Raw genomic sequence first — 26,771 nt, 5'->3', positions numbered from 1 at the left:
TGCTGAGAGAAGCCATGAGGGGCAGGCATGAATCTCAGGCTAGTATGTCCGCAGCAGCATCTTTGAGGGAACAGGCAAGACACTTATATTTGGCATAGGCTCTGCCACATGCCAACTAATTCTACTCAATTTCTGCTTTATAGCAGTCTACTTTCTAACTTACTAAAGCCCATCCTGACAGTCGGCCTTCTTATCTGAAGCAATGGGGGTAGGTGGTTGATTCATCAAAACAAGTTGGTTGAGGCAGGGAAGCATTACATAGGAGATGTATACTCCACACATTTTATTTTGCCTTGAAATAAATATCTGGCAGCCATATTTTGACAGAGAGCTGAGGCCTTTAGGATTGATTTACTGAATGTCATTGTGCATTGACTTCCTGATATAAACCACCCAAAAATGCATCATCAACAACTTCTAGTTCGTTTCTTTAAGTGGAGGGGGACCTTAGACACTCAACAGCATCCAAGAACAGCCTCCTGCTTGTCCCCTGCTGCTCTTCCCAACCATTGTGCAGTTGTCTCATTCCTAATTTTTCAGAAATTCTTTTAGTGATTTGTCTTTTTTAATCCAGTGTTCCCTAAGGATTCAACCTAATATTTTTTTTAACTTTTTTTTTTCTTTATAAAGACAGGATTTCACCATGTTGGCGAGGCTGGTCTCGAACTCCTGGCCTCAAGTGATCTACCCACCTCAGCCTCCCACTTGCTGGGATTACAGGCATGAGTCACCATGACTGGACTTGACAACCTAATTTTCATAGAAAAATATTAAATATATATCATCTTCATGGTAATATTCCATTGGATCATGTACTTTCAGTTAGTTACATCTGGCACAATAACGAGTCCAACCAGCATGGACAGGCTTGGGAGTGGCCACCATTGGTAGCCCTTGGTAACCAGGTGGGCAGGGGCTCCTGGCCCCTCCATGGAATGCTCTGGTCTATAAGCTGGGCCCACCAAGGGCGAAGCACAGCCTCCTCGGGCTTTCTTGGTCTCCCTTTCTTGCCATGCCAGAACCATTCTCTTATTTCACAAGGAAAAGAATCCACTGTTGGATTCACACCCTGGTGTATGGCTGGGAGTCAGGAAACAGCCACTGGGAAACTCCGTAAGAAGGAGGCGGGCATTGCAGGGGACAGGCTTCAGGAAGTATTAGTGGAAATCCCATGCACCCTGCTAGGCTCAGGAAATGGGGGGCCTGCCTCGGACCCCTGCCTGGTGTGGGACCCAGCAGTCACCAGCCTCTCTGAGCCTTCTGTCTAAGGGAGACAGGGATGTGCCAAGCATCTGTCAGGTCCCGTGGTGCCCCAGGGCTTTGGGTCTGTAGCCGCAAAGCATGGTCCCTCCTCACTGCTGAGGGGGCTTCTCCTTGTGGTCAGACAGTGAGTTTTCTGGATTCAAAAAGGAAGATGGGGAGATAGAGAAGGAAGTGAGATGGGTGGGGGAAGCAAGCTGATGAACCCAGATAATCTTCTTCACTCTCTTAACAGCCACTAATAGGCAGATGATGAGTCTTTGCAGCCTCAGGTCTGGTCGCACCTGTGTGGTGTGTAGTGCCAGGTTTGGGCTCATTTGCACCATGGCATGTGCTGAGTCTGGCTGTGTCACTGTTTGGGGGGCTCTGACCATGGCCCCCATGCTCCTGTGGTGATGCACAGAGCGGCGTATGCCCTAACCCCACGTCCCTCCCCTCTGCCCTGAAAGGTGTGCAACAACAGGAAGAACTGCCACTGCGAGGCCCACTGGGCACCTCCCTTCTGTGACAAGTTTGGCTTTGGAGGAAGCACAGACAGCGGCCCCATCCGGCAAGCAGGTCAGTGAGGCCCCTGCATCCTAGCGGGAGGAGGCTGAGCACCTGGGGGCAAGTGGGCTCGCCAGCTGTCAGCGTGGGTGCAGGTAGAGCCAACAAGAAACCCGGTGGGGACCCCATGTGGGTCTGCACAGCCTAGGGTCTCCCACAGTTTCCAGATGCCCCTCTCATCCCTGCCCGATCTCCGAGGCTCCTTGCTGTCTGCTTTGACTGAGTGGCTGAGTTTGCCAGTTCCTTAGCCTGCGACACTTTTCTTAGCTAAGGTCATTTCTATAGTGAACTGCTGAATGGGTATGAATTTCATCACTGTATCAAAGGACTTTGTAAAAGCCAGCATCTGTGTGGTAGGGTGAAAAGGTGTGAAGTTTACTGCCTTTTAAAAATCCTACTGGAAAGACACCCACCTCTTAGTAAAGGTGACAGTCACAGCAGCAGAGGGAGTCACTGCAACAGCTTCTGCACATGGAACGGTGTGTGCAGGTGCTATGTGGTACATTTTATGCGCATGATGTCATCCGCTCCTTATACAACTCTGAAGAAGGTGGTATGATTCTTTGTTCACATACATAGGATCTGAGGCTCAGGGAAGTTAAGTATTTTGCCTAATGTGATCTTGCTAAGATTTAGACACAGGTCTGCCTGTCCCCCAAGCAGCTCTTAGTAGCAGCTGTGCTTGAACTCACGGCCATTTCTCCTCAGATGACCTTTAGAAATGGTGTCCTGGTGTGGTGCTGTTTTCTCTGAGTTCTTATTGGGCAATTCAGGGGCAAGTCTGAATGATGCCCCTTTTGGAGGGAAAGAAGCAAGGCAGGAAGCTGCAGAGCTCCAACAGGGAGCATGGCCAGGGCCAGGTGCCCGCGGGATCGCAGGAGCATGTATCTTCTGCCTCACTGACACTCATCTGAGCCCTCCCATGACATGGGAGACTGTGACTAGTGTGCTGCAGAGGAGGTCACGCGTCCCCAAGGCCTCCGGTGACTGGCAGCATTGACTTTGTGGCTTTGCCATCGTTTCCATGACAACAGACACAACACAGTTCTCAGGGCTCAGGAGGGGAAGTCCAGCCTACCAGAGGCACGTCTGCAGAAACAGCGCGAGGAAGGGCAGCGAGTTCCTGGTTGAGCTTCTGCTAAAACGTGGACATGCTTCAATGCTACTCCTGAGAGAGCACCAGGTTACCACTCTAGCAGGCCCCAGCTCTGCAGCAAGTAGGAAAAGGACTCAAAAGTCTGGCCTTTCACTGAGCCTCCACAGCAGTGGGGGAGAAGCAAGGGTTGGGCCCAGTGTCCCCTTTCCCCAATGACATCTCAGCCTTAACAGCCCTGATGACTGGTCTCTGGCTGAAACTTAATGCTCTGATATGGCTTTTCGCATTTATTATATGAAAATAGCAGGGTTTTAGTTTTTAATTTATCAGAGACCCTGCCACCCATTCCGTCTCCATCCAAGCAAACTGAATGGCACTGAAACAAACTGGAGAAGAAAGCAGGAGAAAGGGTGACAAGCTCTGTGGCTCTTTGGCACAGACATGTGTGACCAGCAGTACTCAGGTTTGAGGGTTTGCAAAAAGCCAGGGAACCCACAGAGTCACCAATCCTTCATTTAAAAAATAAGAATGTTAAAAAGTGAAAACAACAGAAGAGCCTAACTCCATCCCCTGTGGCCATTATTGCATAAAAGAGAGTGCGTTTGAAATATCCCTGCCTCCACCCCGTGCACACATAGACAGAACCAAGGCAGGCCATGAGCAAGCATGGCTCGCTGCTCCTTGGCCTGGCCATGGCTCAGAGGCTCATTAAACAAGTACTCATTTGTCTGCCACATGCCAGCCATTCTCCTGGGTCCTGGAGAGACTTTAAGCAAGTATGACATGGCATGATAAGTGGGGGGTACGACTGCGGGGAGAGAGGGCATCATGGGAGGGGAGCAACCCTCACGGAGCAGCAGGGTATTGTCAGGAGGGCTCCTGGGGACCCTCATCTGTTGAGGTCTGAAGGGGGCGAGGGAAATGTGCCTTCTGAAGCAGAGATAGCTGACTGCGTGAAGATCTAGAGTGTGGACTGGGCTGGGCTCAGACCTAGTGTGTGGACTGGGCTGGGCTCAGACCTAGTGTGTGGACTGGGCCAACAGGAGGAGACACAGGACACGGTGTTCATGCTGGTCATGGGGAAGAGGGAGATGGAGTCACTCACTGCCCGAGCCTCTGGCTTGAGCAACCCTGGGAGATGCAGCAGGTCCAATGTGTGGGCCCTATAAATGTTCGGTTTCATAGAGTGATGTATTGAAGACTTATGGATTCACTTTATGGAACTAGAAATTATAGTTCAAGAATTTTGCTGCTCACTTTTTAAATTAGCTTTGTTATGAGACACCAGAACTCTAGCCAGAGCCCCTGTGATCACTGCTAAGGCTCTGAAAAGAGGGACATTTTGGCCAGGAAACCAGAAGCAATACTTTTCCAGTAACACTAACAAGTGAGTCAAGACTGTCATCTGTTGGCTGTCTTGCTTAGGCTAAGACACATCCCTGATAGGCCTTGTTAGTGGGGGATGAGGTCCAGAAACCGAGAGGGTGTGAAAGACATTCTTTCCCTGGAGTAGGAGCTGCTGCTGCAGTGGTCCACAGCCAGCTGAGGGTCCAGGTGGGAGGCAGGGCTGAGGAGAGCCCAGGTAACTGCAGTCACCTTCGCGGCGATCACCAGCAGCCTGAAAGGACTGTTGCGCACTTACCTAATGTGAAGTACACCCTGATCCTTGCTGGTGGGAAGACAAATGAATCAAGATCCCTGTCCTCTGAAAATTCACAGCCCGGTTGAAATCACAAGTAGACCTCCTCTAAGTCTGAGCATTTAGAGTCCTTCCCAGCCTCTGCCCATAGCTGCTGTAAGAAACCAATCTGATGGTTTGATTTTTTTCCTTCCTTTCCCTACCCTTGAGGAGGCTCTTAACTGTAATAAACAAAATGGCAGCAGGTCAGAGAAAAGATGTTTTCATAGAGAAAACAGCTTCCTCCCAGAAAAAGGGTTTCCCCCACAAAGGCTGTGTTTGTAAGTCCCCAACATAACAAAGCAAAACCCATGGGTGCTTCATTTAAATGAGTTTTCTTTTTTCACTATCTACTTTGAGATGTCTAGCAAGAAAGCATCTCATTCTTTAAAAATATGAAAAAAGATAAAGCAGAACCCAAAATGAGTAAAGAAAGGCGCTTTGAGGTGGCAAATCTGTGCTGAGGGCTGGAAACATTTGAGCCTGGGGATGGCTGTGATTCCGGTGAGGTTTCGGTGATGGCTCCCTGCTACCTTCTGTGGCTACCATGGTCCACTGTGCCATTGTCACACCTCAGGGAGCCTGGGTGGTCCAGGCCATCGCCCCAACTACCCAACTATATATTCCTGTTTGGCAAGTTCTAGAGTTGTCAGAAATGAATGATGGTAACATAGATTGAACCTCAAACATGATCTTTGAAGTAAGAGAGTTTATTAGTACATCACTCAAGGGTTTACTCTCTTCATTTCTGTTGTTTCAGAGTTCACTTTGCCATAAATGTCAACTTGATACCTCCCATATTTCGTTGTAACTGCTTCCTTCCGTGAGCCCAATGTGTTTTGTTTCAGATAACCAAGGTTTAACCGTAGGAATTCTGGTGACCATCCTGTGTCTTCTTGCTGCTGGATTTGTGGTTTATCTCAAAAGGAAGACCTTGATACGACTGTTGTTTACAAATAAGAAGACCACCATTGAAAAACTAAGGTACCCTGGGTTTAGGTTGTTCAAGAAATGGTGGCTCAGAAAATGTACAGCAAACTGCTTCTCACTTCATTTTTTTTTAGCAAAGGTCAGATTTGCTGGATCATAAACCTGGGACTTGGTTCTTTTTGGGGGGGTTTCTTGTTTTAAATTTCTGCCAGATCAGCTGCCTCCTTTACTTCCCTTCAAACAACAATATGCTGCTTATTACATAAGCTAGCAGGGTGTCAGGGAATTCCACTGATGTGTTTTCTCCCACCCTTATGTTAGTAGTTTTTATACAACATGGAGACATTGAAATATTTTCATCAGATGGGGTAGCTTTTGATCCAAATATATTCAAAGACATTATCGCTGAAATGCCAGCTTCATACAAATCATCTTCCAGGTGTCACTACACTGCATTTCCATGGAGTGCAAGAACTAATTTGACAAAATAGAGGTTTTGAGGAAAAAATTAGTATTTATTTTTTAATCTCCTAAGAGTGTTAGGTAATTTTTCCTTTGCATGTTTAGCACACTAAGTAAACTATCTTTTGAGTGCCACTATGAGCAAAGTGTAAAAATTCAAGTCAGTGAGAAGGGGAAACATGCTTGGTCAGCAGGTGTGGGATTCTGTTGCAGGTGTGTGCGCCCTTCCCGGCCACCCCGTGGCTCCCAACCCTGTCAGGCTCACCTCGGCCACCTCGGAAAAGGCCTGATGAGGAAGCCTCCAGATTCCTACCCACCGAAGGTGAGTCTTGAATAGATGTGAGTGCTCAGGGCACACACGCAGACATGAGATTTTCAATACAAGATTGAATAAGAATGGGATCCTAGAGGAACTGCCTGTGAAGTGCTGAGTCTGCATTGCCAGATCAACAGGCTCTGAGGGAGGGTCTCTGAGATGATCTGGGGAGGTCCCATGGTGCCCCCATGGAAGCCCACCTAGATCCTGTTGGCACAGTCAGTGTCCCCTGCATGATATGGTGCAGCATATTGTGAGTTGTGATCCCTCCAGTCACCCAGAGCAGCCACATTTCTGGGGCCCTACTGGGTCTGCAGCCCAAACTGGCTCCTGATACCGGTCCCCAACGCCATCCCCACCATGGTTTCCAAATGCCACCACCTGGCTTTAGGTGAGCTGCTTTAGCCCACTGTTACTCTTAAAATATTTTTTAAAGTTACACGGAGCTCTCAGAATTGACCATTTTGCTCCAGCCTCTGAGCTGAGGAAGCCCTGTCCACCCTGTGGTTTCAGAGAACTGGATCCTTAACCCAGAGTACCTCATGGCTCCCTGCTGTCTCTTAACCCTCTTGCTACCCTGGTGAATTACAGCTAGAGTTCATTCTAATAGTTTTTCCCCACCAAGTTTTTCTGATGTACCCACAAGAATTCTTGCATATTGAACTTATTCAACAAGAGTCCAAATTATAACAGTGAACAAGATTGGTGTCAAAAAAATTAGAAGTGATTGAAAAATCACTGCTGCATATTCAGTAGACAAGAAACTGTTTTAACTCCCTTGATCCAAAAAGCATAGAGGGTGGGCCACCAAGGAGGAGGCTGCCGTTCCCAATAAGCTTTACCCCTGCTCGTCCCCAAAGGTGGAACCGCAAGTGAGAATGGCTTTGTGTGGTAGCCAAAAGCACATCTTTATTTTTTTAAAAAAAGAAAAACGCAGCTCTATTTAAAAAAAAAAAAAAAAAAAAAAAAAAGCACAGCCTTATTTTTGAGAGCCCCAAACTAGAAACAACCCAAATATCCATCAACCAGTAAAAGGATAAACAAACAATGGTATGTTTGCACAAAGGAATGAACCACTGATGTATACAACATTGTGGATGAATCTCTAGATAATTATTCTGAGTAAAAGAAGAACAGCCAGAGTACATACTCCGTGATCCCACTTATATGCAATTCTGACAAATGCAAACTGATAGTGACAGAAAGCAGACTGATGATTGGAGGGAGAGTGAAGGGAGAAGGATGACGAGGAAACTCTTTGGGGTGATGGACACATTCATTTGTCCACTTGTTTGTTGTGAAGGTTTCATGGGTGTAAACATGTCAAAAATGACCAAGTTGTATACATTGTCAATTATATCTCAATTAAGCTGTTTTTAGAAAGAGAGGAAGGAAGGGGTGGAAGCCTGAAGTCTAAGAGCCCCTACAGCACCTGTTCTAAGAACAAGGGTTACCATGTGGGAGAACGTCTCCAACTCCAAGCCCCAACCTCAGCCATGGCCTCCTGAAGCCACAACTCTCCTTTCCTCAGTGGCTTTCTCAGTTCTCATTGAGCCTTGTACACATTAAGCTGTGTCTTATTTTCATATCTCTTTTGTAACTTCCCTAAGATCTCGGTCCGTGTCTTTATACTTGGTACTTATTCAAGTGCTTTACACCTATCTGTTAAACCATTTTTAAAAATCTAAACAAAAATCGATCCTTCTATTCCAGATTTGGCGGGATGGAGGTAGGTGATGCTTCTGTTTGAATTTTGAAGTTTAAATAAATAATAGTTTCCCTCTTGTGTACATCCTTGATTTATTTCCTTTACTCCACCTTGGCCTTCAGCTATAACGGATGAGTTGGCACTGCATTTTCCTTAAAGAATTACTGATATTTTTGAAACCCTCTCTAGCATGGCTTTTTACTTTGACTGTGCAGGACAATCCCAGGAGATTGCCACAGTGTCCGAATGTTGACATCAGCAGACCCCTCAACGGCCTGAATGTCCCTCAGCCCCAGTCAACTCAGCGAGTGCTTCCTCCCCTCCACCGGGCTCCGCGTGCACCCAGCGTCCCTGCCAGACCCCTGCCAGTCAACCCTGCACTTAGGCAGGCCCAGGTATGCTTTGAGTACTAACATGATAGGATGTAGTTCAAATCCAGATTCTGCTACTTGTTAATGTGTGAGCTTAGACAAGCTGCTTAACTTCTTGGTGCCTCTATAATATGGAGATAATTCAGCTACTCAGATGGTTAAATGAGATAATCCACATAAAGCAGTTAGTTTGGTGCCTGGAGTATAATAAGGGTGTCATATATTTTAATTACTAGTTGTAATGTGTTAAGTATTTGAATAGTTAGACCACCCATGCAACTAAACTATGACACTTTTGAGAATTGCAGGGGGACTAGTAATAATTAGGCCCGGACAGTAAAATAGAGACAGACAATCTAAGACAGATGGTCACCCTAAGAACCATCAGTTATACTTTGTCATCATTTCATTTCAAATTTACAAGAATTATACCACCTATTGAGTGTCACTGTATCAAACTTAGCACTATATTGTTTGCTTTATGTATATGATCTCATTTGTATGCTATTTTTGGAAGTGACTATTTGTTTGCTGCAGTAACGAATGATATTTCACAATAGAAAACTTGAAGGGAGGAGAAAACAAGCAAATAAACAGGAGATAATCACTGGTAATTTTTCACTGCTAATTTTTGTTTATAATTGTGTATTTTAACATAATTTATTTGTACAAAGTTTTATATACTGCTTTGTTTTGCCTTAAAAATCAGTCCCATTTACAATGGCATTAAAAATCCTTAAAAATGTTATTTAACAATAACACTATGCTTGAATATAAATGTTTAAGTACTTGCCAGTTATTGGGCATGTTTTGATGTCTCTAACTTTTGCTGTTATAAACAGCTCTGTTATAAAGCTCTAGACAGGTAAACCTTGGACCTCTTTATTCCCCTAGGAGAGATTCTTAAAAGTAAAATATTGGGTTGAAAGCCTCATAATATAAAAATATTTTTTCAGAACTCTTACATATGTTTGCATTTCCCACATTATTGTTTTTCTCACCATGACTTTGCTAACACTAAATTTTAACTTTTACCAGTTTGATAAATAAAACAAAATACCTTATTTTTTTTGCTGTCTAGTAGTTCTATCAGTTACTGAGAGGAGATGTTGAACTTGCCAACTATAATTGTGTCTCCTTTGAATTCATCAGTTTTTGCTTCATGTATTTTGAAGCTCTGTTGTTTGTGATACACACAATTAGAATTGTTGTGTCATCTTCATAAAGTGACCCTTTTATCATTATGTCATGTCTCTGTTTAGCTCTGGTAATCTTTGTTCTAAAATCTACTTCATCTGATATTAGTATATCCACTCCAGTTTTATTCTGATTAGTATTAGTGTTGTCTTTTTGCAATCATGAATGGTATTTCACAATAGGAAACATCATTCATGATTGCAGCAAACAGAAATGGTTACTTCCAAAAACAGCATAAAAAGCAGAGTATGAATTTTTCCATCCTTTTACTTTTAACATACCTATGGAATTACATTTGAAAAGAGGTTCTTGTAGACAGCATATAGTTAGATTACATTTTTTCATCCATTTAGCCAGTCACTATCTTTTAATAGGTGTGTTTGGAACATTAATATTTAATGCAATTGTTGATATGTTTGGATTTAAGTCTACCATGTTAATATTCTGTTTGTTCTCTTTGGTTTTTGTTTCATTGTGCTTTTTCTGTGTTCCTGTAGTTTAGTTGAACACTTATTAGTATTACATATTGATTTATCTGCATTTGAGTATATATCTTTGTATTTTTTTGTATGATTACACTAGGGTAGTTTCTCCTCCTCAGCGTTTTGACATATTGTACTGAATGCTCTTTGTTATGTGGGGTTTTCCTGTGCATTGTAGAATGTTTAGCAGCATCCATGGCCTCTATCAACTAGATGGAAGTAACATGTGTAATCATGTCTCCAAACATTGCCAAAATGTCCTCTGAAAGGCAAAACCTCCCTTGATTGAAAACCACTGCTCTAAAGATTACAGTATATGTACTTACTTTATCACAGTTTATTAGTGTCAATATTTCATCACTTCAAGTAGAATACGGAAACTATCACCTTTTAGGTCTCTTTTCCTCCTCCTTTTATAGCACAGATGTCTTAAATATTACCTTTATGTGTACTGAGAGTCACTTCAGATGTTGTAATTTTGCTTTCAGCCAAACATAATCTTTAAAAGTTAAGAGTCTGCTATATTTACTCATATATTTACTTTTTCTGTTCTTTCTTAACTCCTAATGTTTCAACTTATTTTCTGTCTGAAAAACTTTCTTTAGCCATTTTTTAAAAGCAAATCTGTAGGTGACAAATTCTCTTCATTTCCCTTTATCTGTGAATGTATTTATTCCTGGAGGATAGTTTGGCTGGATATAGAATTCTGTGTTGACTGTTTTCTCCATTCAGTACTTAAAAAATGTTGTTCCGCTTCCTTCTGGATTCCATGGTGATGAGAAATCCCCTAAAAGTTCTACCCATAGTCTCTGCTCCAGGGAAGGGATGTGGCATGTTATTGCAAGAAGTGATGGAAAGTACAGATCTGCCAGTCTCTAGGACATGATGCCTGATGAGAAGTGGGAGGGAGGCATAGCTTTTTTCAAGTGTTGAGCTGGAATAAGGTCAGGTATGGTCAAAATAGTTCTGTATTTCTGGACTGCTCTTTCTCCAGTCTTTTGTCTCAAGATAGCAGGCTTTTCCAGTTGTGGGCCTATCCTGAGCCCAGGCCAAGATATATAAAAGAACACACACACACAAACACACCATTGGGTAATTCCTTGAGTTCTGAGATTCCCTAACCAGCATACTTTATGTCCAGACATTTTTGTTGCACTTAGCAGGAGAAATAGGGTGAAATGTGCTTATTCCACCTTGTCCAGACCTCATTTCTTCTTGTATTTTTTTGATTACTGGTACAATTGAACTACTGGTAGTAATGCTACCATTGTAGCATACCATGGTATCCTAATGGTATGCTGGCAAACTGGTCTTTTATTAAAAAATCCTGATTTATAGCTGATTTCTCTGGTATAAAACCTCCCACCATGGCCAGTTTCAAGCTACGAATGTGACATTACTGAATGAGGAGTAGGGAATTGGCAGTTATGAGCCAGTACCAGCCAGCTCAAGCATACCACTGCTGTTCACTGTATTTGTTCTGTGAATTGTCTTTTCCTATCCTTCCCCTATTTATTTCTGTTTGAGAGGCAGAGTTTTTCTTCTTGGTTTATAAGAGTTTCTTTTAAAAATATTTTAGTAATGTATTATAACTTTAGTTATGATTTTTTGGCATAAGAATAATTCTGGTTTTAAATATTGAATTTTTATTTTGTGAATTTTCCCATTCCTTTCATGCTTGCAAAGTCTACTCCCATTTCATTATTAGTGAAAGTCCACATATAATTTCTTCTGTTTATTGACAGTTCTTTTACATTTGTTTTTCTAATTTGTTTTAGAGTTGCAGTCATGGAAGGTGGTGAGCACGCCCTAAACTTTTCTCATCCATCAATATTTTGTGTGTGCACTTCAGGTAGCCAAAGAGCAGGGAAGCTCCTTTCCCATGTACCCCTCATCCTGAAGCTTTTTATTTCTTTTAAGCAACTCACCTGTGTACCATGTCAAACTGGGGCCAACAGACCATGTTATCAGAGGAAGGTATTCCTACTGCTGGTGTTTTTTTCTCCACCAGCAGGGACTCTTCCAAGATTTCCTTTAAAGCAGGCCCGAAAAAGTCCTTCATTCTGTTTTATGAAACTAAGGAAATGTTACCCTTTAAACATCAATCACTGAAAACTCCACATTTCTCACTCCAGGCTGGTGTCTGTCTGGAACTTTTCCGAGACATATGATATAGATTAAGTGTTTGATTTCTCTCCCATCACACATAGGGAATGGGAATTAATTCCATGCAGGTGTGGAGAATATTTAGCGGTGACTCTTGTTTGGCAGCACAAATCGAATCCACTGACATTTTGTACTTTGGAGTTCCTTATGCCCTGCCCAGGACAACGTGACAAACACATAGCTACACAACTAATCCTGCTTCATTTGTCCAAATGTACCATCTAAGCATTCCAGAAGAAAACACTTATCACAAACACCATCTTGGTCCACCTCACATTTAAATTGTAAGCTAGGTCTTTATAGAAACTATTTCATCTTCTATAAATGTTCTGCTTGACTTTTTTAAATGAAGGACAGCTGAATGAATGTACTCTCTTGTCCACAAACATACCTTTGCAATGTACCACTTTCTCCATGGTAAAAGGACCCTTGGAATTCAAGCTTCTCATCCTAACTCCCCAGTCTTGATCAAGGAAACAAACTTATTTTCTTTTCATCCCATCAGCTGTATTAGAGGAAAAATAATTCAGTGTATTCATCTAGCTGTTCACTGCATCTTAAAGAAGGTTCTATGCATTTTCTGCAGAGATGGAGATCTTCAGTTCAGTGTTGCTGTCAAGACACAACATTTCTCCTAATCAACTTATCTGTCTGTATTATATGCAACATATAATATTTTATAACACAAGACTCACCAGTCTGGCACAGTCTCTTCTAAGAAAAGGCTACTTTGCTTAAGTTGCCATGGGAAGAGGGTGGCAGCTATTTCAAGGAGGTCCAAATTCCTCGTCCTCCTCAAACCCATATAAAAGGTGATGAATGATGAGCTGGGGCTGTTACTGGTAAACAGCAGCTACTCCTTCACAAATACTTGGTCAGGATGCAGATGTGAGCAAAGCCAATTAATTTAAACCATGATTGTAGATCAATCAGTTGCTGGGCAGTTCACTCAGAGGTTGAGTCCAAACCTTCAAACTGTTCAACAAAATGAATTTGGCTCCAAATGGATAAGGGCATGTGCCCTTCTGACCTGTGTGGGTGTCTGATATTGAAACCTGCACTTGCAGAGTCTAGAAATCTGGGGATTAGGTCCTTGCTCATCAGAAATGCCAATTTATAATGAGAAAAGAAGACCCATTTGTCAATACGTTCTCCTAAAGAAGTAAGATGAAATACAAGAAAACTGAGTTTTATGAGAGCTTCTGTTGCTACACACAAAGCACAGGCTAGTAACTGAGAATGGTGCTGGTGAGTGTCCTTCCATGCCCTTTCCCTGTGTTCCAGATCTCACCCTCCCCTAAGACCTCTCCACAGTCCTCCCTCCAGGACCCCGCTCACCTGCTGCCATAGCCTGGAGTTACCAGTATGCCAGCTCTGCCATACTTCTGAAGACACAGACTGATCTCAGGCACACCTAAGTCCAGCCTGTTGAACACAATAGATATGTAGGAAATATGCTGAATTGATGTGGACTTAAAATAGTAAAAAATCAGTTCTCACAGTGTCATTCTCTGTAGAGCCATCACATTCAGTTAGTTTTGGATTAATGAAAATGAGTCCATTCCCCATGTAAATCTAAAACACAGCTACCAAGGTCTTGGACTCTCCCTGCCACCTACCCAATACTTTCAGAACTTTAACTGAACTTTCTTTGGCATCATATATTAATTATTCATCAGACACAACCATCAAATATCTTTAAGGGTATCAGTTATCCACGGAAGCACAATCTCTCTCTGAAGAGAAAGAACTTCTCAGAACACCTTTTCAAGGGAAGTTGTTCACGTGATTACAGTATTCAAAGGGGTATTTGTTTCTCACTTATTTCTGTTACTATAAACATGAAAATTACATAAAAAGCAGATGCCTGATATTTTAGCCTTTACATTTGTTAATAGGTAATATAGGCCTATAATTAAAAAATCTCAACAGTACAAGGGTCATTCAGAAAACAGTCTCCCTCACACCTGTCACCAGTCTCCCTTCCCAGAAGCAATCATCACTGTTACTAGGCTTTTATAAAATGCAATTTAGGATACAATGAAAAGTCTCAGTCCTGCCCCCCGCCCACCTCTCTGCAGGGAGAGATTATGGAAATTTTCAAACACTCAGAATTGGAGAGAAGAGTACAGTGAAACCCTATCTACCCATCACTCAACCTCAGCAACCGTCAACTTGCTATCACTCATCTTACATCCTTGTTTTGAATTCAAATGACAACACATTATATACTTACTTCTACTTTGGTTAATCCTTATTAGTTTTATACATCTGCCTCATTCTTTCCACTGGCTGCATCGTATTTGTGAAGCTATACCATGACTTCTTTCACCTGTCCCTTACAGATTCCTAGATGGGTTGTTTTCAGTCATTTGGTATGTCACACAGGCATAATCTTGCCCAAGATGGATAAATTCCCAAAAGCACAATTGCTGTGCAAAGGCCATATGCATTTAGAAATTTGATAGATTGGGTGAAGCTGCCTCTAAAGGAGTTGTTCCAGCTATTCTATTCTCCAGCTTCTCACCAACACAGAGTGTTCAGAGGTTTTCCATTTCTTTGCCAATCGATAGGTTAAAAACAATGGTCTCCATGTTTTTCTTCATAGGAAATACTTCATAGTGAGATGAAATACCTTTTCACATGTTTAAGATTGTTTTCTTTTTCAAGAACTGCCTTTTCATCTTTGCCATTTTTAAAATTTAAGATTGGGGGGTACTGTTGTGGGAAGTCAGGGACCCCGAACGGAGGGACTTGCTGAAGCTGTGACAGAACAACATAGATTGTGAAGATTTCATGGACATTTGTTAGTTCTCCAAATTAATACTTTTATATAATTTCTTATGCCTGTCTTTACTGCAGTCTTTGACATAAATTGTGACGATTTCATGGACATTTATCACTTCCCCAATCAATACTCTTATCATTTCCTACGCCCGTCTTTAATCTCTTAATCCCATCATCATAAGCTGAGGATGTATGTTGCCTCGGGACCCTGTGATGATTGCATTAAGTGCACAAATTGTAAAGCATGTGTGTTTGAACAATATGAAACCTGGGCACCTTGAAAAAAGAACAGGATAACAGCAATGTTTAGGGAACAAGGCAGATAACCATTAGGTCTGACTGCCTGGGAGCCAGGTAGGACAGAGCCACATTTCTCTTATTGCCAAAAACGGGTAAGAGAAATATTACTGAATTCTTTCCTTAGTAATAGTAAGAATTAACAGCCCTGGGAAAATAATGCATTCCAGGGGTGTCAGGGGCCTCTAAAATGGCTGCTCTGGGGGTGTCTGCCTTATGCAGTTGCAGATAAGGGATGAAACATGCCCTGGTCTCCTGCAGTGCCCCCAGGCTTGCTAGGATTAGAAAATTCCAGCCTGGCAAATTCTAGTCAGACCAGTTCTCTGCTCTTGAACCCTGATGTTTATCGATGGCAATGTGTGTACAATGGGACATGGAACTTCATTAGTAATTCTAGTTTCATCCTGACCTCATGATCTCACCCTGACCTTCTGCCTTGTGATCTTTTATTGCACTATGAAGCATGTGATCTCTGTGACCCACATCCTATTCGTACACTCCCTCCCCTTTTAAAATTGCTAATAAAAGCTTGCTGGTTCTGTGGCTCAGGGGGCATCATGGAACCTGCCGACATGTGATGTCTCCCCCGGACACCCAGCTTTAAAATTTCTCTTTTATACTCTTTCCCTTTATTTCTCAGACCGGCCAACACTTAGGGAAAATAGAAAAGCACCTACATTGAAATACTGGGGGCTGGTTCCCCCAACAGGGTATATGTGCAGGATGTGCAGGGTTGTTACATAGGTAAACATGTGCCATGGTGGTTTGCTGCACAGATCATCTCATCACCTAGGTATTAAGCTGGGCATCCATTAGCTATTCTTCCTGATGCACTTCTCCTCTCCCTACCCAATTGTGTCCATGTGTTCTCATCATTTAGCTCCCACTTATAAGTGAGAACATGGGGTTTTTGGTTTTCTGTTCCTGCATTAGTTTGCTGAGGATAATGGCCTCCAGCACCATCCATGTCCCTGCAAAGGACATGATCCCATTCCTTTTTATGGCTGCACAGTATTCCATGGTGTATATGTACCACATTTTCTTACCCAGTGTATCATTGATGGGCATTTAGGTTGATTCCATGTCTTTGCTATTGTGAATAGTGCTGCAATGAACATATGCATGCATGTATAATAGAATGATTTCTATTCCTTTGGGCATATACCCAATAATGGGATTCCTGGGTCAAATGGTATCTCTGCTGCTAGGTCTTTGAGGAATCATTACACTGTCTTCCACAGTGGCTGAACTAATTTACACTCCCACCAACAGTGTAAAGGCATTCCTTTTGCTCTGCAACCTTGCCAGCATCTTTCTGACTGGCATGAGATGGTAGCTCATTGTGGTTTTGATTTGCATTTCTCTATTCAGTGATGTTGAGCTTTTTTTCATGTTTGTTGGCTCCATGAATGTCTTCTTTTGAGAAGTGTCTGTTCATGTCTTTTGCCCACTTTTTACTGGGCTTGTTTTCTTGTAAATTCAAATTCCTTATGGATGTTAGTTATTAGACTTTTGTCAGATGGATTGAAAAATTTTCTCCCATTCTGTAGGTTGTTCAGTCTGATGTTTCTTTTGCTGTGCAGATGCTAATTAGATTCCATTTGTCAATTTTCGCTCTTGACGTCATCATGAAATCTTTTTGCATGCCTATGTCCTGAGTGGTATTGCCTAGATTTTCTCCTGGGGTTTTTATAGTTTTGGGTTTTATATGTAAGTCTTTAATCAATCTTGATTTGATTTTTGTATATGGTGTAAGGAAGGGGTCCAGCTTCAATTTTCTGCATATGGCTAGCCAGTTCTTCCACACTACTTATTAAATAGGGAATCCTTTCCCCATTGCTTTTTGTCAGGTTTGTTGGAGATCAGATGGTTGTAGGTGTGCAGTCTTATTTCTGGGTTCTCTATTTTGTTCCACTGGTCTATGTGTCTGTATCAGTACCATGCCATTTTGGTTACCATAGCTTTGTAGTATAGTTTGAAGTCGGGTAGCATGATGCCTCCAGCTTTGTTTTTTTGCTTAGGATTGTCTTGGCTATTTGGGCTCTTTTGGGATTCCATATGAATTTTTAGTTTTTTCTAATTTGGTGAAGAATGTCAGTAGTAGTTTGATGGGAATACCATTGAATCTATTTGGGCAATATGGCCATTTTCATATTGCTTCTTTCTATTCATAAGCATAGAATGTTTTTCCATTCATTTATGTCATCTGATTTCTTTAAGCAGTAGTGTTGTTCTCCTTGAAGAGGTCCTTCACTTCCCTTGTTAGCTGCATTCCTAGGCATTTTACTATTTTTGTGACAATTCTGAATGGGAGTTCATTCATGATTTGACTGTTGGCTTGCCTGTTGGTGTATAGGAATGCTAGCAATTTTTGCACATTGATTTTATATACTGAGACTTTGCTGAAGTTGCTTAAGCTTTTGGGCTGAGACAATGGGGTTTCAAGATATAGGATCATGTCATCTGCAAACATAGTTTGACTTCCTCTCTTCCGATTTGAATATGCTTTCTTTCTCTTGCCTGATTGCCTATCCCAGAACTTCCAATAATATGTTGGCTAGGAGTGGTGAGAGAGGGCATCTTGTCTTATGCCAGTTTTCAAGGGGGAAAGCTTCCAGTTTTTACCCATTCAGTATGATATTGGCTGTGGGTTTGTCATAGATGGCTCTTATTATCTTGAGGTATGTTCCTTCAATAACTAGTTTATTGGGAGTTTTTTTTTTTTACATTATGGGGTGAATTTTATTGAAGGCCTTTTCTACATCTATTGAGATAATCATATGGTTTTTGTCTCTAGTTCTGTTTATGTGATGAATCACATTTATTGATTTGCATATACTGAACCAACCTTGTATCCCAGGATGAAGCCTACTTGATCGTGGTGGATAAGCTTTTGGATGTGCTGCCAGATTGTTTGCCAGTATTTTGTTAAGGATTTTTGCATCAATGTTCATCAAGGATATTGGCCTGAGGTTTTCTTCTTTTGTTGTATCTCTGCCAGATGTTGGTATCAGGATGCTGCTGGCCTCATAGAATTAGAGAGTAGTCCCTTCTTTCCAATTTTTTGGAATAGTTTCAGCAGAAATGGTACCAGCTCTATTCTGTTTATCTTGTAGAGTTCAGCTGTGAATCTGTCTGGTCCTGGGTTTTGTTTGGTTGGTAGGCTATTTATTACAGCCTCAATTTCAGAACTCATTGCTGGCTGTTCGGGGATTTGGTTTCTTCCTGGTTCTGTTTCAGAGGGTGTATTTGCTCTAGATTTTCTAGTTTATGTGCATAGAGGTGTTTATAGTATTATCTGATAGTTTATTTCTGTGGGATCAATGGTGATATCCCCCTTAACATTTCTGATTGTGTCTATTTGATTATTAGTCTAGCTGATGGTCTATTTTAGTAAGTTTTTTTTCAAAACACTAGTTCCTGGATTCATTGATTTCTTGAAGGGTTTTTCATGTCTCTATCTCCTTCAGTCCCACTCTGACCTTGGTTGTCTTCTGCTAGCTTTGGGGTTTGTTTGCTCGTTTCCCTAGTTCTTTGTGATGTTAGGTTGTTAACTTGATCTTTCTACATTTTTGATGTGGGCATTTAGTGCTATAGCTTTCCCTCTTAACACTGCTTTAGCTGCATCCCAGAGATTCTGGTCTGTAGCCTCTTTGTTCTCATTAGTTTCAAAGAACTTTTTGATTTCTGCCTTAATTTCATTATTTACCCAAGAGTCATTCAGGAGCAGGTTGTTCAGGTTCCATGGAGTTGTGTGGTTTTAGTAAATTTCTTAATCTTAAGCTCTAATTTGATTACACTATTGACAGTTATGATTTCAGTTCTTTTGCATTAGCTGAGGAGTGTTTTAGTTCTGATTGTGTGATCAATTTTAGAGTAAGTGCTATGTAGTAATGAGAAGAATGTAGATTGTTGGTTTTGGGTGGACAGTTCTATAGATGTGTAACAGATCCACTTGTTTCAGAGCTGAGTTCAAGTCCTGAATGTCTTTGTTGATTTGCTGTCTAATATTGTCAGGGGGGTGTTAAACTCTTACTATTATTGTGTGAGAGTCTAAGTCTCTTTGCAGGTCTCTAAGAATTTGCTCTGTGAATCTGGGTGGTATCAGATGCACATATGTTTAGGATAGTTAGCTCTTCTTATTGAACTCTTTACCATTATGCACTGTCCCTTTTTTTTTTTTTTTTGATCTTTGTTAGTTTCTGACAAAACAGACTTTAAACCAAGATTGCAACCCCTGCTTTTTTCTGTTCGCCATTTGCCTGGTAAATTTTCCTCCATCCCTTTATTTTGAGCCTATGTGTATCTTGGCACATGAGATGGGTTTCTTGAAGACAGCACACCAATGGGTCTTTCTTCATTATCCAGATGATATTGGGCCAGATATGAAATTCTGGGTTGGAAAATCTTGAAGAATGCTGAATATTGGTCCCCAATGTCTTCTAGCTTGTAGGGTTTCCACTGGGAGGTCTGCTCTTAGTCTGATAGGCTTTCCTTTATAGGGGACCTGGGTTTTTTCTCTGGCTGCCCTTAAGATTTTTTCTTTTATTTTGACCTTGGAAAATCTGATTATGTGTCTTGGGGTTGGTCTTCTCATGGAGTATCTTATCAGGGTTCTCTGGATTTCCTGAATTTGAATGTTAGCCTGTCTTGCCAGGTAGGGGAAGTTCTCCTGGATTATATCCTGAAGTATGTTTTCCATCTTTGTGGGCTTATCTACCTTTGATCTTCGAGGTTGCTGACCTTTGGATTTTTGTGGGTTGTTTTCTGTTTAACAATCTGGCCACTCTTCCATAAGGCTGCTGCAATTTGCTGGGGGGGGGGGGGGGGGTCTCTGTTCTGCCTGTCTCTTCGGGTACTCCAATCACTTGTAGATTTGGTCTCTTTACATAATACTATATTTCTCAGACCTTCTGTTCATTCCTTTTCATTTTCTCTTGTCTGCCCATCTTATTTCAGAAAGAGTCTTCAAGCTCTGAGATTTCCTCTGCTTCATTACTTGTGATTGTGAAGTTCGTGTAGTGTGTTTTTTAGCTTTAACAGGCCAGTTATGTTCCTCTCTAAACTGGCTATTTTGGCTCTCAGCTCCTGTATTATGATTCCTAGCTTCTTTGAATTGGGTTACCACATGCTCCTTCAGCTCAGCAAAGTTCTTTATTACCCACCTTCTCAAGCCTACTCTGTCATTTCAGCCATCTCAGCCCCAGCCTAGTTCTGAGCGCTTGCTGGAGAGGTTGTTGCCATGATTTGGAGAAAAAGTGACTCTGGCTTTTTTAGTTTTCATTGTTTTTGTGTTCTTTCTCATCTTTGTGGGCTTAGCTACCTCTGATCTTTGATGTTGCTGACCTTTGGATGAGGTAGTTGTTTTCTGTTTAACAGTCTGGCCACTCTTCTGTAAGGCTGCTGCAATTTGCTGGGGGTCTGCTCCAGACCCCAGTAGCCTGTTTTTCTTGTACCACTTCCCATGGTGGGGGTTCCCTTGGCTGCGTGTCACTCCCAGGTGGGCCATCGTCTCACCCTGTTTTTTGTTCTCCATGTGTCTATTTGTTTCACTAATCAATCCCACTTAATCAAATTTTTTTTCTAGATGACTACCTAGTAATCCTTAATACCATTTATTTTGTCCTTGATTGGCCTATGTTTTATTAGATTTGTCTGGTTTCTTGTTCTCCTCTACCTTCAACCAGCTCAAGGTCTTATACGATCTTCTTCTTGCTACTATTAGATCTTGGAAACATGACTTTAATCTCCCCTCTACAAATGTGAAATAATAGTACTTGCCTTTTGGGACTTTGTGATAGTTACTTGAAAATATTAGGAACTTTCCTTTAAACATTGCCTTACCTTGCTCACTGGTTCCAAGTTGTAGTGTATTTTATATTTTTTAAATAGTCTACATGTTCTCTTCTGTTTTCCTCCTTGGCCCAAAGATTGAACTTTGTTTTTAAAATATAGAAAAGTAAAAAACTAAAATTTACTCACATTTATTCTACATATATTCTACATAGAAATAACCATTGTTTCACATCTTTCTAGATGTATATGCCTATTTAAATTTCAGAAATATGCATACTCTATCACTTTTTTAAAAAAGTAAAACATTAAAGTCACTACATTAGCCTCCCTCCAGATACAATCACTGTTGTAAGTTTGCTGATTTAATAGAATATTTTGAATATTTTTGTATAAATATGTATCCATGAGTATAGTGTTTTGTGTTTTAAACTTTACATAATGGTATCAAACTGTACTTACCTTCATGCAATTTGCACTCATCTATGTTGTACTTTTTTTTGCTTCTAGAAGTTCTCTTTGGTTCTAATTCAACTATGCTAGCTTGTCTTGCATTTCTTGAAACATAGTAAGAAAACTTTTTCCAGTAATCCCAAAATATGAAGTCTTTGGATGTTACTGCTGAAGTTTCTATCACTTCTCACTCCTGGTGCCTTGTTTCCTTGTATGCCTTTTTTCCCATGAGTTCATTTTTTAAATTATAGTTCTTCCATAAAGGGTTATTTTGCCTCTGCCAGGTGCCTGGGGGCAGTGCCAGTTTGAGACCACTTCAAATGGCTTGGAGCTTACTGAACTACTCAGGTGATGTGATTTCAGCTTCAAGTCCTCAAGGAAAATTTGTGGGACAGGTTTATGGTCTGTCAAGCACCAGAAGAATGCTCCTTATAGTAACCTGGGGATAGATTATAGTATGCATTTACTTCTAGAAGATTCTTAACCTGAGGTCTCGTCTGTAGAGCCCAACTTGAATGGAGAGGAGTCGGGAAGAGAATTCTCTCTCAAACTTGGACATTTGGTTTCTGCCCACGTCTTGACCTCAGTTGGATTTCTGTATTCCTCACTGTGAAAGGGTATCAAAACCCACGTTTAGGTTTCCCTAACTTGCCAGATGCCTCCATCTTCAGTTACTATTCCAAGCTGCTGCTTTCACTTAGATTTAAACATTTACTGCCTTGTAACTCTTGGTGGTTATCAGAGAAGGGGTACAGCACAACAACAGAGCCTGCCATGTTACTGGAAATGGAAGGCCTGCCTGTCAACTTTGGCAAATTCCATGATACCTACATTGGGGTTTGCAACATTTATATTCTGATCTATAGCCATAATTCTCACAACTGTTTTTAGCTAGAGGTAGACCGAATTTGCACAGTGAAATATGTTGATGCCGCCCCAGCCCTGCATGAGCTCACCAGGGATCTCTGGGGCATCTCTGGCATTTTCCTGTGATGAATTCCAGTCTTCCTGCAGAGATTTCTCTGGATAAGCAGGGCATGTTTACTCTCGTTTACCATGTGAAGTTGATAACAGCTGAGACTTCTTCATGATGCTGGTCAAGGCAAAGTGGTTATATTTGGATTTAAAATTGTTTTGAAACCTCTAAAAAATTTGAAATATGTGGCTATTACCAGAACATGAGCAGAAAATAGAAGAATGGAACAGCCCTATTTAATAGCATACCTGGAAGAAGTTAAGAGGGCATAAGAATGAGGTTTGAATTCATTTCCTTGTTTAAAATGAAAATAGATTTAAAGAAATGTTTATCATGTGTGAGTGATCTGCCTAGAGTCATTTCTCAGCTCCCTTCAGATGATGCTTGGTGATCACACTGAACTTCTCTGGGACAGGTTCAGGTTTAGGTTTTGCAAAGGCAGAATGAAAAGCAATGCCTAAAAGAGAGCATGGCAATTTCACCCCTTCCTCCAAGGTCAAAATGTGCAGCTGGTGCTTCTTGCATCATAGGTTCCACACCTCCATGCCTAATGTCTAAGACGTGAAGGCACATCTTCTTGGACTAACCCCACTGTTCCATGGTCATTCTGTCCCAGTTAAGCCCTGGCAGGAAGCCAGCATCTTACCTAGGCAACATCTTTGCTTGCAACCTGTCTCATGCTTCCATCCAAACCATGTCCTGGCCATGGCTAGAGGAAGCAGATGGTGCCTGCACTGATCCCCAGGTTGGAGGTCAGACCCTTCAATCAGCATCTCAGCCATTTGGGTTTTCTTCACTATGGTGACCATATATCTTCTAACGTAGGAGACGTGCCTGAGTGTGATTAATAATTAAACAGGACGATAAACAAATTGCGAATGTCCCAGGCAAACTAGAATGAACGGCTAACCTAATTACCTCCTATGTTTCCATGATAAATTCAAATATATTGTGATACATACCTCACTTTTTCCTTCAGCATTGCAATAAAAACCTGATGTTATCTTTATTGTCAAGACAGCTTAGTCATACTTAGCAGCAAAACTAGTATTGCTTAATTTCAATTTGATGAGTGCATACATCCATTTTTACATGACACACTAATGTCTTGCTCATGGTTTTCTGTTAGCTATAGGAAAGGGAGCTTGATTTGTTACCTTAATTATCCAAAGTTTGTTAGTAGGGTTACAGTGCTTTTTGGTGGTAAATTCACTCCATTAATAACTGTAATCCAGCAGCAGCTAACACTCATGGGTTACTGCATGCCAGGCCCTGTGCTAGGAGCCTCAATATCTCATTTAACCTTCACATCCAGCTGGGAGGAAGGGACTATGACCATCCCCTCTACACCAGTGAGGACGCTGTGTGTGTATGTGGAGCTGGTTGAATATATAAACAAACCATGCTGTTGGGCACATTATACGGCCTTTATTCCTAGCTGGGGGATTTTTTCTATTTGATGTTTCCTTTAATGAAAACTAATGTAGAAATGTCACTTCTAAGTCTGTCCCTTGTTCAGGGACTTTTTCCTAGCCCAGTGTGTCCATTGTTCCAACTCAGCTTATCTTCCACACACCTGTGGTCTACAGACTTCTGTGGTAGCTTCCTTTGCTTTACAAAGATACGTTAAATGGTGATTATATTGTTGCATTCTTTCAGCTGAGCCCCAACTGCTGAATGTCATTTCATGTGATTGGCACTGTGAGAGAAATTCAACTCAAGTGTTTGAAATCATTGTTGAGTGTTGCTAGATATAAGGAATACTGGGTCCTATGATGGTGAATTGGAGCATTTCATTATTAGGGGTGTTCTGTCTCCTGGAGGTTCTAGCACCATTTCTGACAGACGTTCTATGCATTCATGAAGATGAATTTCCAGGCTTCAAGGACAAGACATGGCACCCACATTCACCTGGGGCCCAGAGCAGAGATGTGTCCAACACTGACTTCTGGACACAGCTCCAATGAACCCCCCTCTCATGTGTATCCACAGGAGGGGCCCCACAAAAAAAAGCGGCATGTGTTCTTACACTTTTTTTTTGAGACAGAGTCTTGCTCTATCACCCAGGCTGGAGTGCAGTGGCACGATCTCAGCTTACTGCAACCTCCGCCTCCTGGGTTCAAGTGATTCTCCTGCCTCAGCCTCCCGAGTAGCTGGGATTACAGGCACGTGCCACCATGCCAGGCTAATTTTTTGGTATTTTTAGTGGAGATGCGGTTTCACCATGTTGGCCAGCCTGGTCTCGAACTCCTGACCTCAGGTGATCCGCCCACCTTGGCCTCCCAAAGTGCTGGAATTACAGGCATGAGCCACCTCGCCCTGCCGTTTTTCTATTTCTATTAAACATTTTTAGATTGTGGCATGAAGGAATGCTGATATTAATAACTATTAAGTGTGTGCTGGGAACTGTCTATGCATTATTTTCTTTAATCCTCATAACAATGCTGAGATAGGTCTTTTTCCCCACATTTTCCAGAGAAAGAGGTCAAGTGACTTGCACAAGTCCCAAAGCATCATTTTTGGCTAAAACCCAGTGTGGAATAACCCCACCTTCCCTGGCCAACTCCCTCACTGGCTTCTGGTCAACACAGCCCTGCCCCTTAGTGTGTTTACAAAACTTGACTTGTCCCTCAGACCACTGCATCAATTCTTTGAGCTTATGAGAAAGTATTTAGTGGAGGAACTTCGGTGCATTTCACGGAGCCATCTGGAGCAACATGTGGAACAGCGCCTGCACGTGGCCGACTGAGCACGACCATCCTCACCATCTAATCCACCCACAGATGAACGAGTCCTGCTATGTGATGTTGGCAAAACTGAAGAAATGAATGTGATGTTGAAAAGATTTTCACCAACTTCTCATTTTAGGGTGAACAGAAAGCACAGGAAAGTGTGTGTTCTCAGGGTGATATTGGCAGAGAAACCCCAACATCAACTCTACCCCAGGGCCCAGGGCCCAGGGCCCAGGGCCAGCCCAGAAGCCCCACAGTCGAGTGTTTATAACTGTGATCCATGGATAAGTCTTAAATATTAGAGAAAATTTTGGCAAGAAGGTTAACAGAGCTCAGCCTCCACCCACCTTGTATGGTGAGAGGATGATATTCAGGAATCAGGGCCTGTGCCAAGTGGCAGGCCCTGCTTATCAGGGGCTTCTGCTGGCTCCTGGAAAGTTAACGCTATCTTTGTTGCAGGGGACCTGTAAGCCAAACCCCCCTCAGAAGCCTCTGCCTGCAGATCCTCTGGCCAGAACAACTCGGCTCACCCATGCCTTGGCCAGGACCCCAGGACAGCAGGAGACTGGGCTCCGCCTGGCACCCCTCAGGTTTGTGTGACATGCCATGTTTATCTCTTTCTCTCTCAAACTCTTGTAGGACCAACCACGGCTAATCCAAGCCAGGACAGGGGTACAGTTGTCTAGGCCATGCTTCCTGCTCCCCCTACAACTGGGAATACCATAAAATAGACATGACAATTACCGGGAAGGAAGCAGTCCACGAGCTTATAATCACAGGCATCACCACACAGTGCCTATCAACAGCCACAGTGGACCTAAGAGAGCAAATCAAGATGCCACAAAACTACAGTACCTGAGAAAGCCAGGCCTGTAAGACACAAAGAAAAAGAAGAGCTACCAAGTAGCATGACAGTATGAAGACTGGACACCTGTGTTAGTCTGTTCTCACATTGCTATAAATACCTAAGACTGGGCAATTCATAAAAGTTTCAATTGGCTCACAGTTCCATAGGTTGTACACGAAGCATGGCAGCATATGCTTCTGGGGAGGCCTCAGGAAACTTACAATCATGGCAGAAGGGGAAGCCAGCACTTCACATGGCTGGAGCAGGAGAAAGAGAAAAGGGGGAGGTGCTAAACCATTCAGGAAGGATCTGCCTCCATGATCTAGTCACCTCCCACCATGCCCCACCTTCAACTTTGGGGATTACAATTTGCCATGAGACTGAGGCAGGAACACAGATTCAAACCATCTCAACGCCCACCTCCACAACTCTCAGCAGACTCTGCCCAGTTCCTGAGGCCCTGAGACATTAGTTGGGTTGGAGGCACACAGCAGGAGCAAGGGACATATGGGGAGTAAGGCAAAGCAGCTGCCCAGCAGCAGGACGCTGGGAAAACAGGGACAATGGGCAAAAGGAATCACCTTTCACAACTTCTGCTTGGTCCACGAGAAAGGCAGAGACCTCAATCCCAACCTCTGCTGGGAAGCTAACCTCATGGTGTGGGGGAGCCAGCT

At 42.3% G+C, this 26,771-nt stretch overlaps 1 protein-coding gene across 1 annotated transcript in view; it reads left to right on the top strand.

Annotated features, from left to right (window-relative positions):
* ADAM12 (ADAM metallopeptidase domain 12) overlaps window positions 1–26,771 on the top strand; it is a 349,453-nt gene that overhangs the window by 319,748 nt on the left and 2,934 nt on the right. Inside the window, exons 18-22 of the mRNA XM_011986448.1 lie at window positions 1,710–1,818; window positions 5,429–5,564; window positions 6,186–6,294; window positions 8,212–8,391; window positions 25,710–25,840. Of these exons, the coding sequence (XP_011841838.1) occupies window positions 1,710–1,818; window positions 5,429–5,564; window positions 6,186–6,294; window positions 8,212–8,391; window positions 25,710–25,840 (665 nt within the window). The remainder of the gene's footprint in view (window positions 1–1,709; window positions 1,819–5,428; window positions 5,565–6,185; window positions 6,295–8,211; window positions 8,392–25,709; window positions 25,841–26,771) is intronic.

This window comes from Mandrillus leucophaeus, unplaced genomic scaffold, assembly GCF_000951045.1.
Source record: "Mandrillus leucophaeus isolate KB7577 unplaced genomic scaffold, Mleu.le_1.0 Scaffold299, whole genome shotgun sequence".
In the NCBI taxonomy this organism is placed as follows: Eukaryota; Metazoa; Chordata; class Mammalia; order Primates; family Cercopithecidae; genus Mandrillus; species Mandrillus leucophaeus.
This window is presented reverse-complemented; position numbering and strand designations above follow the sequence as displayed.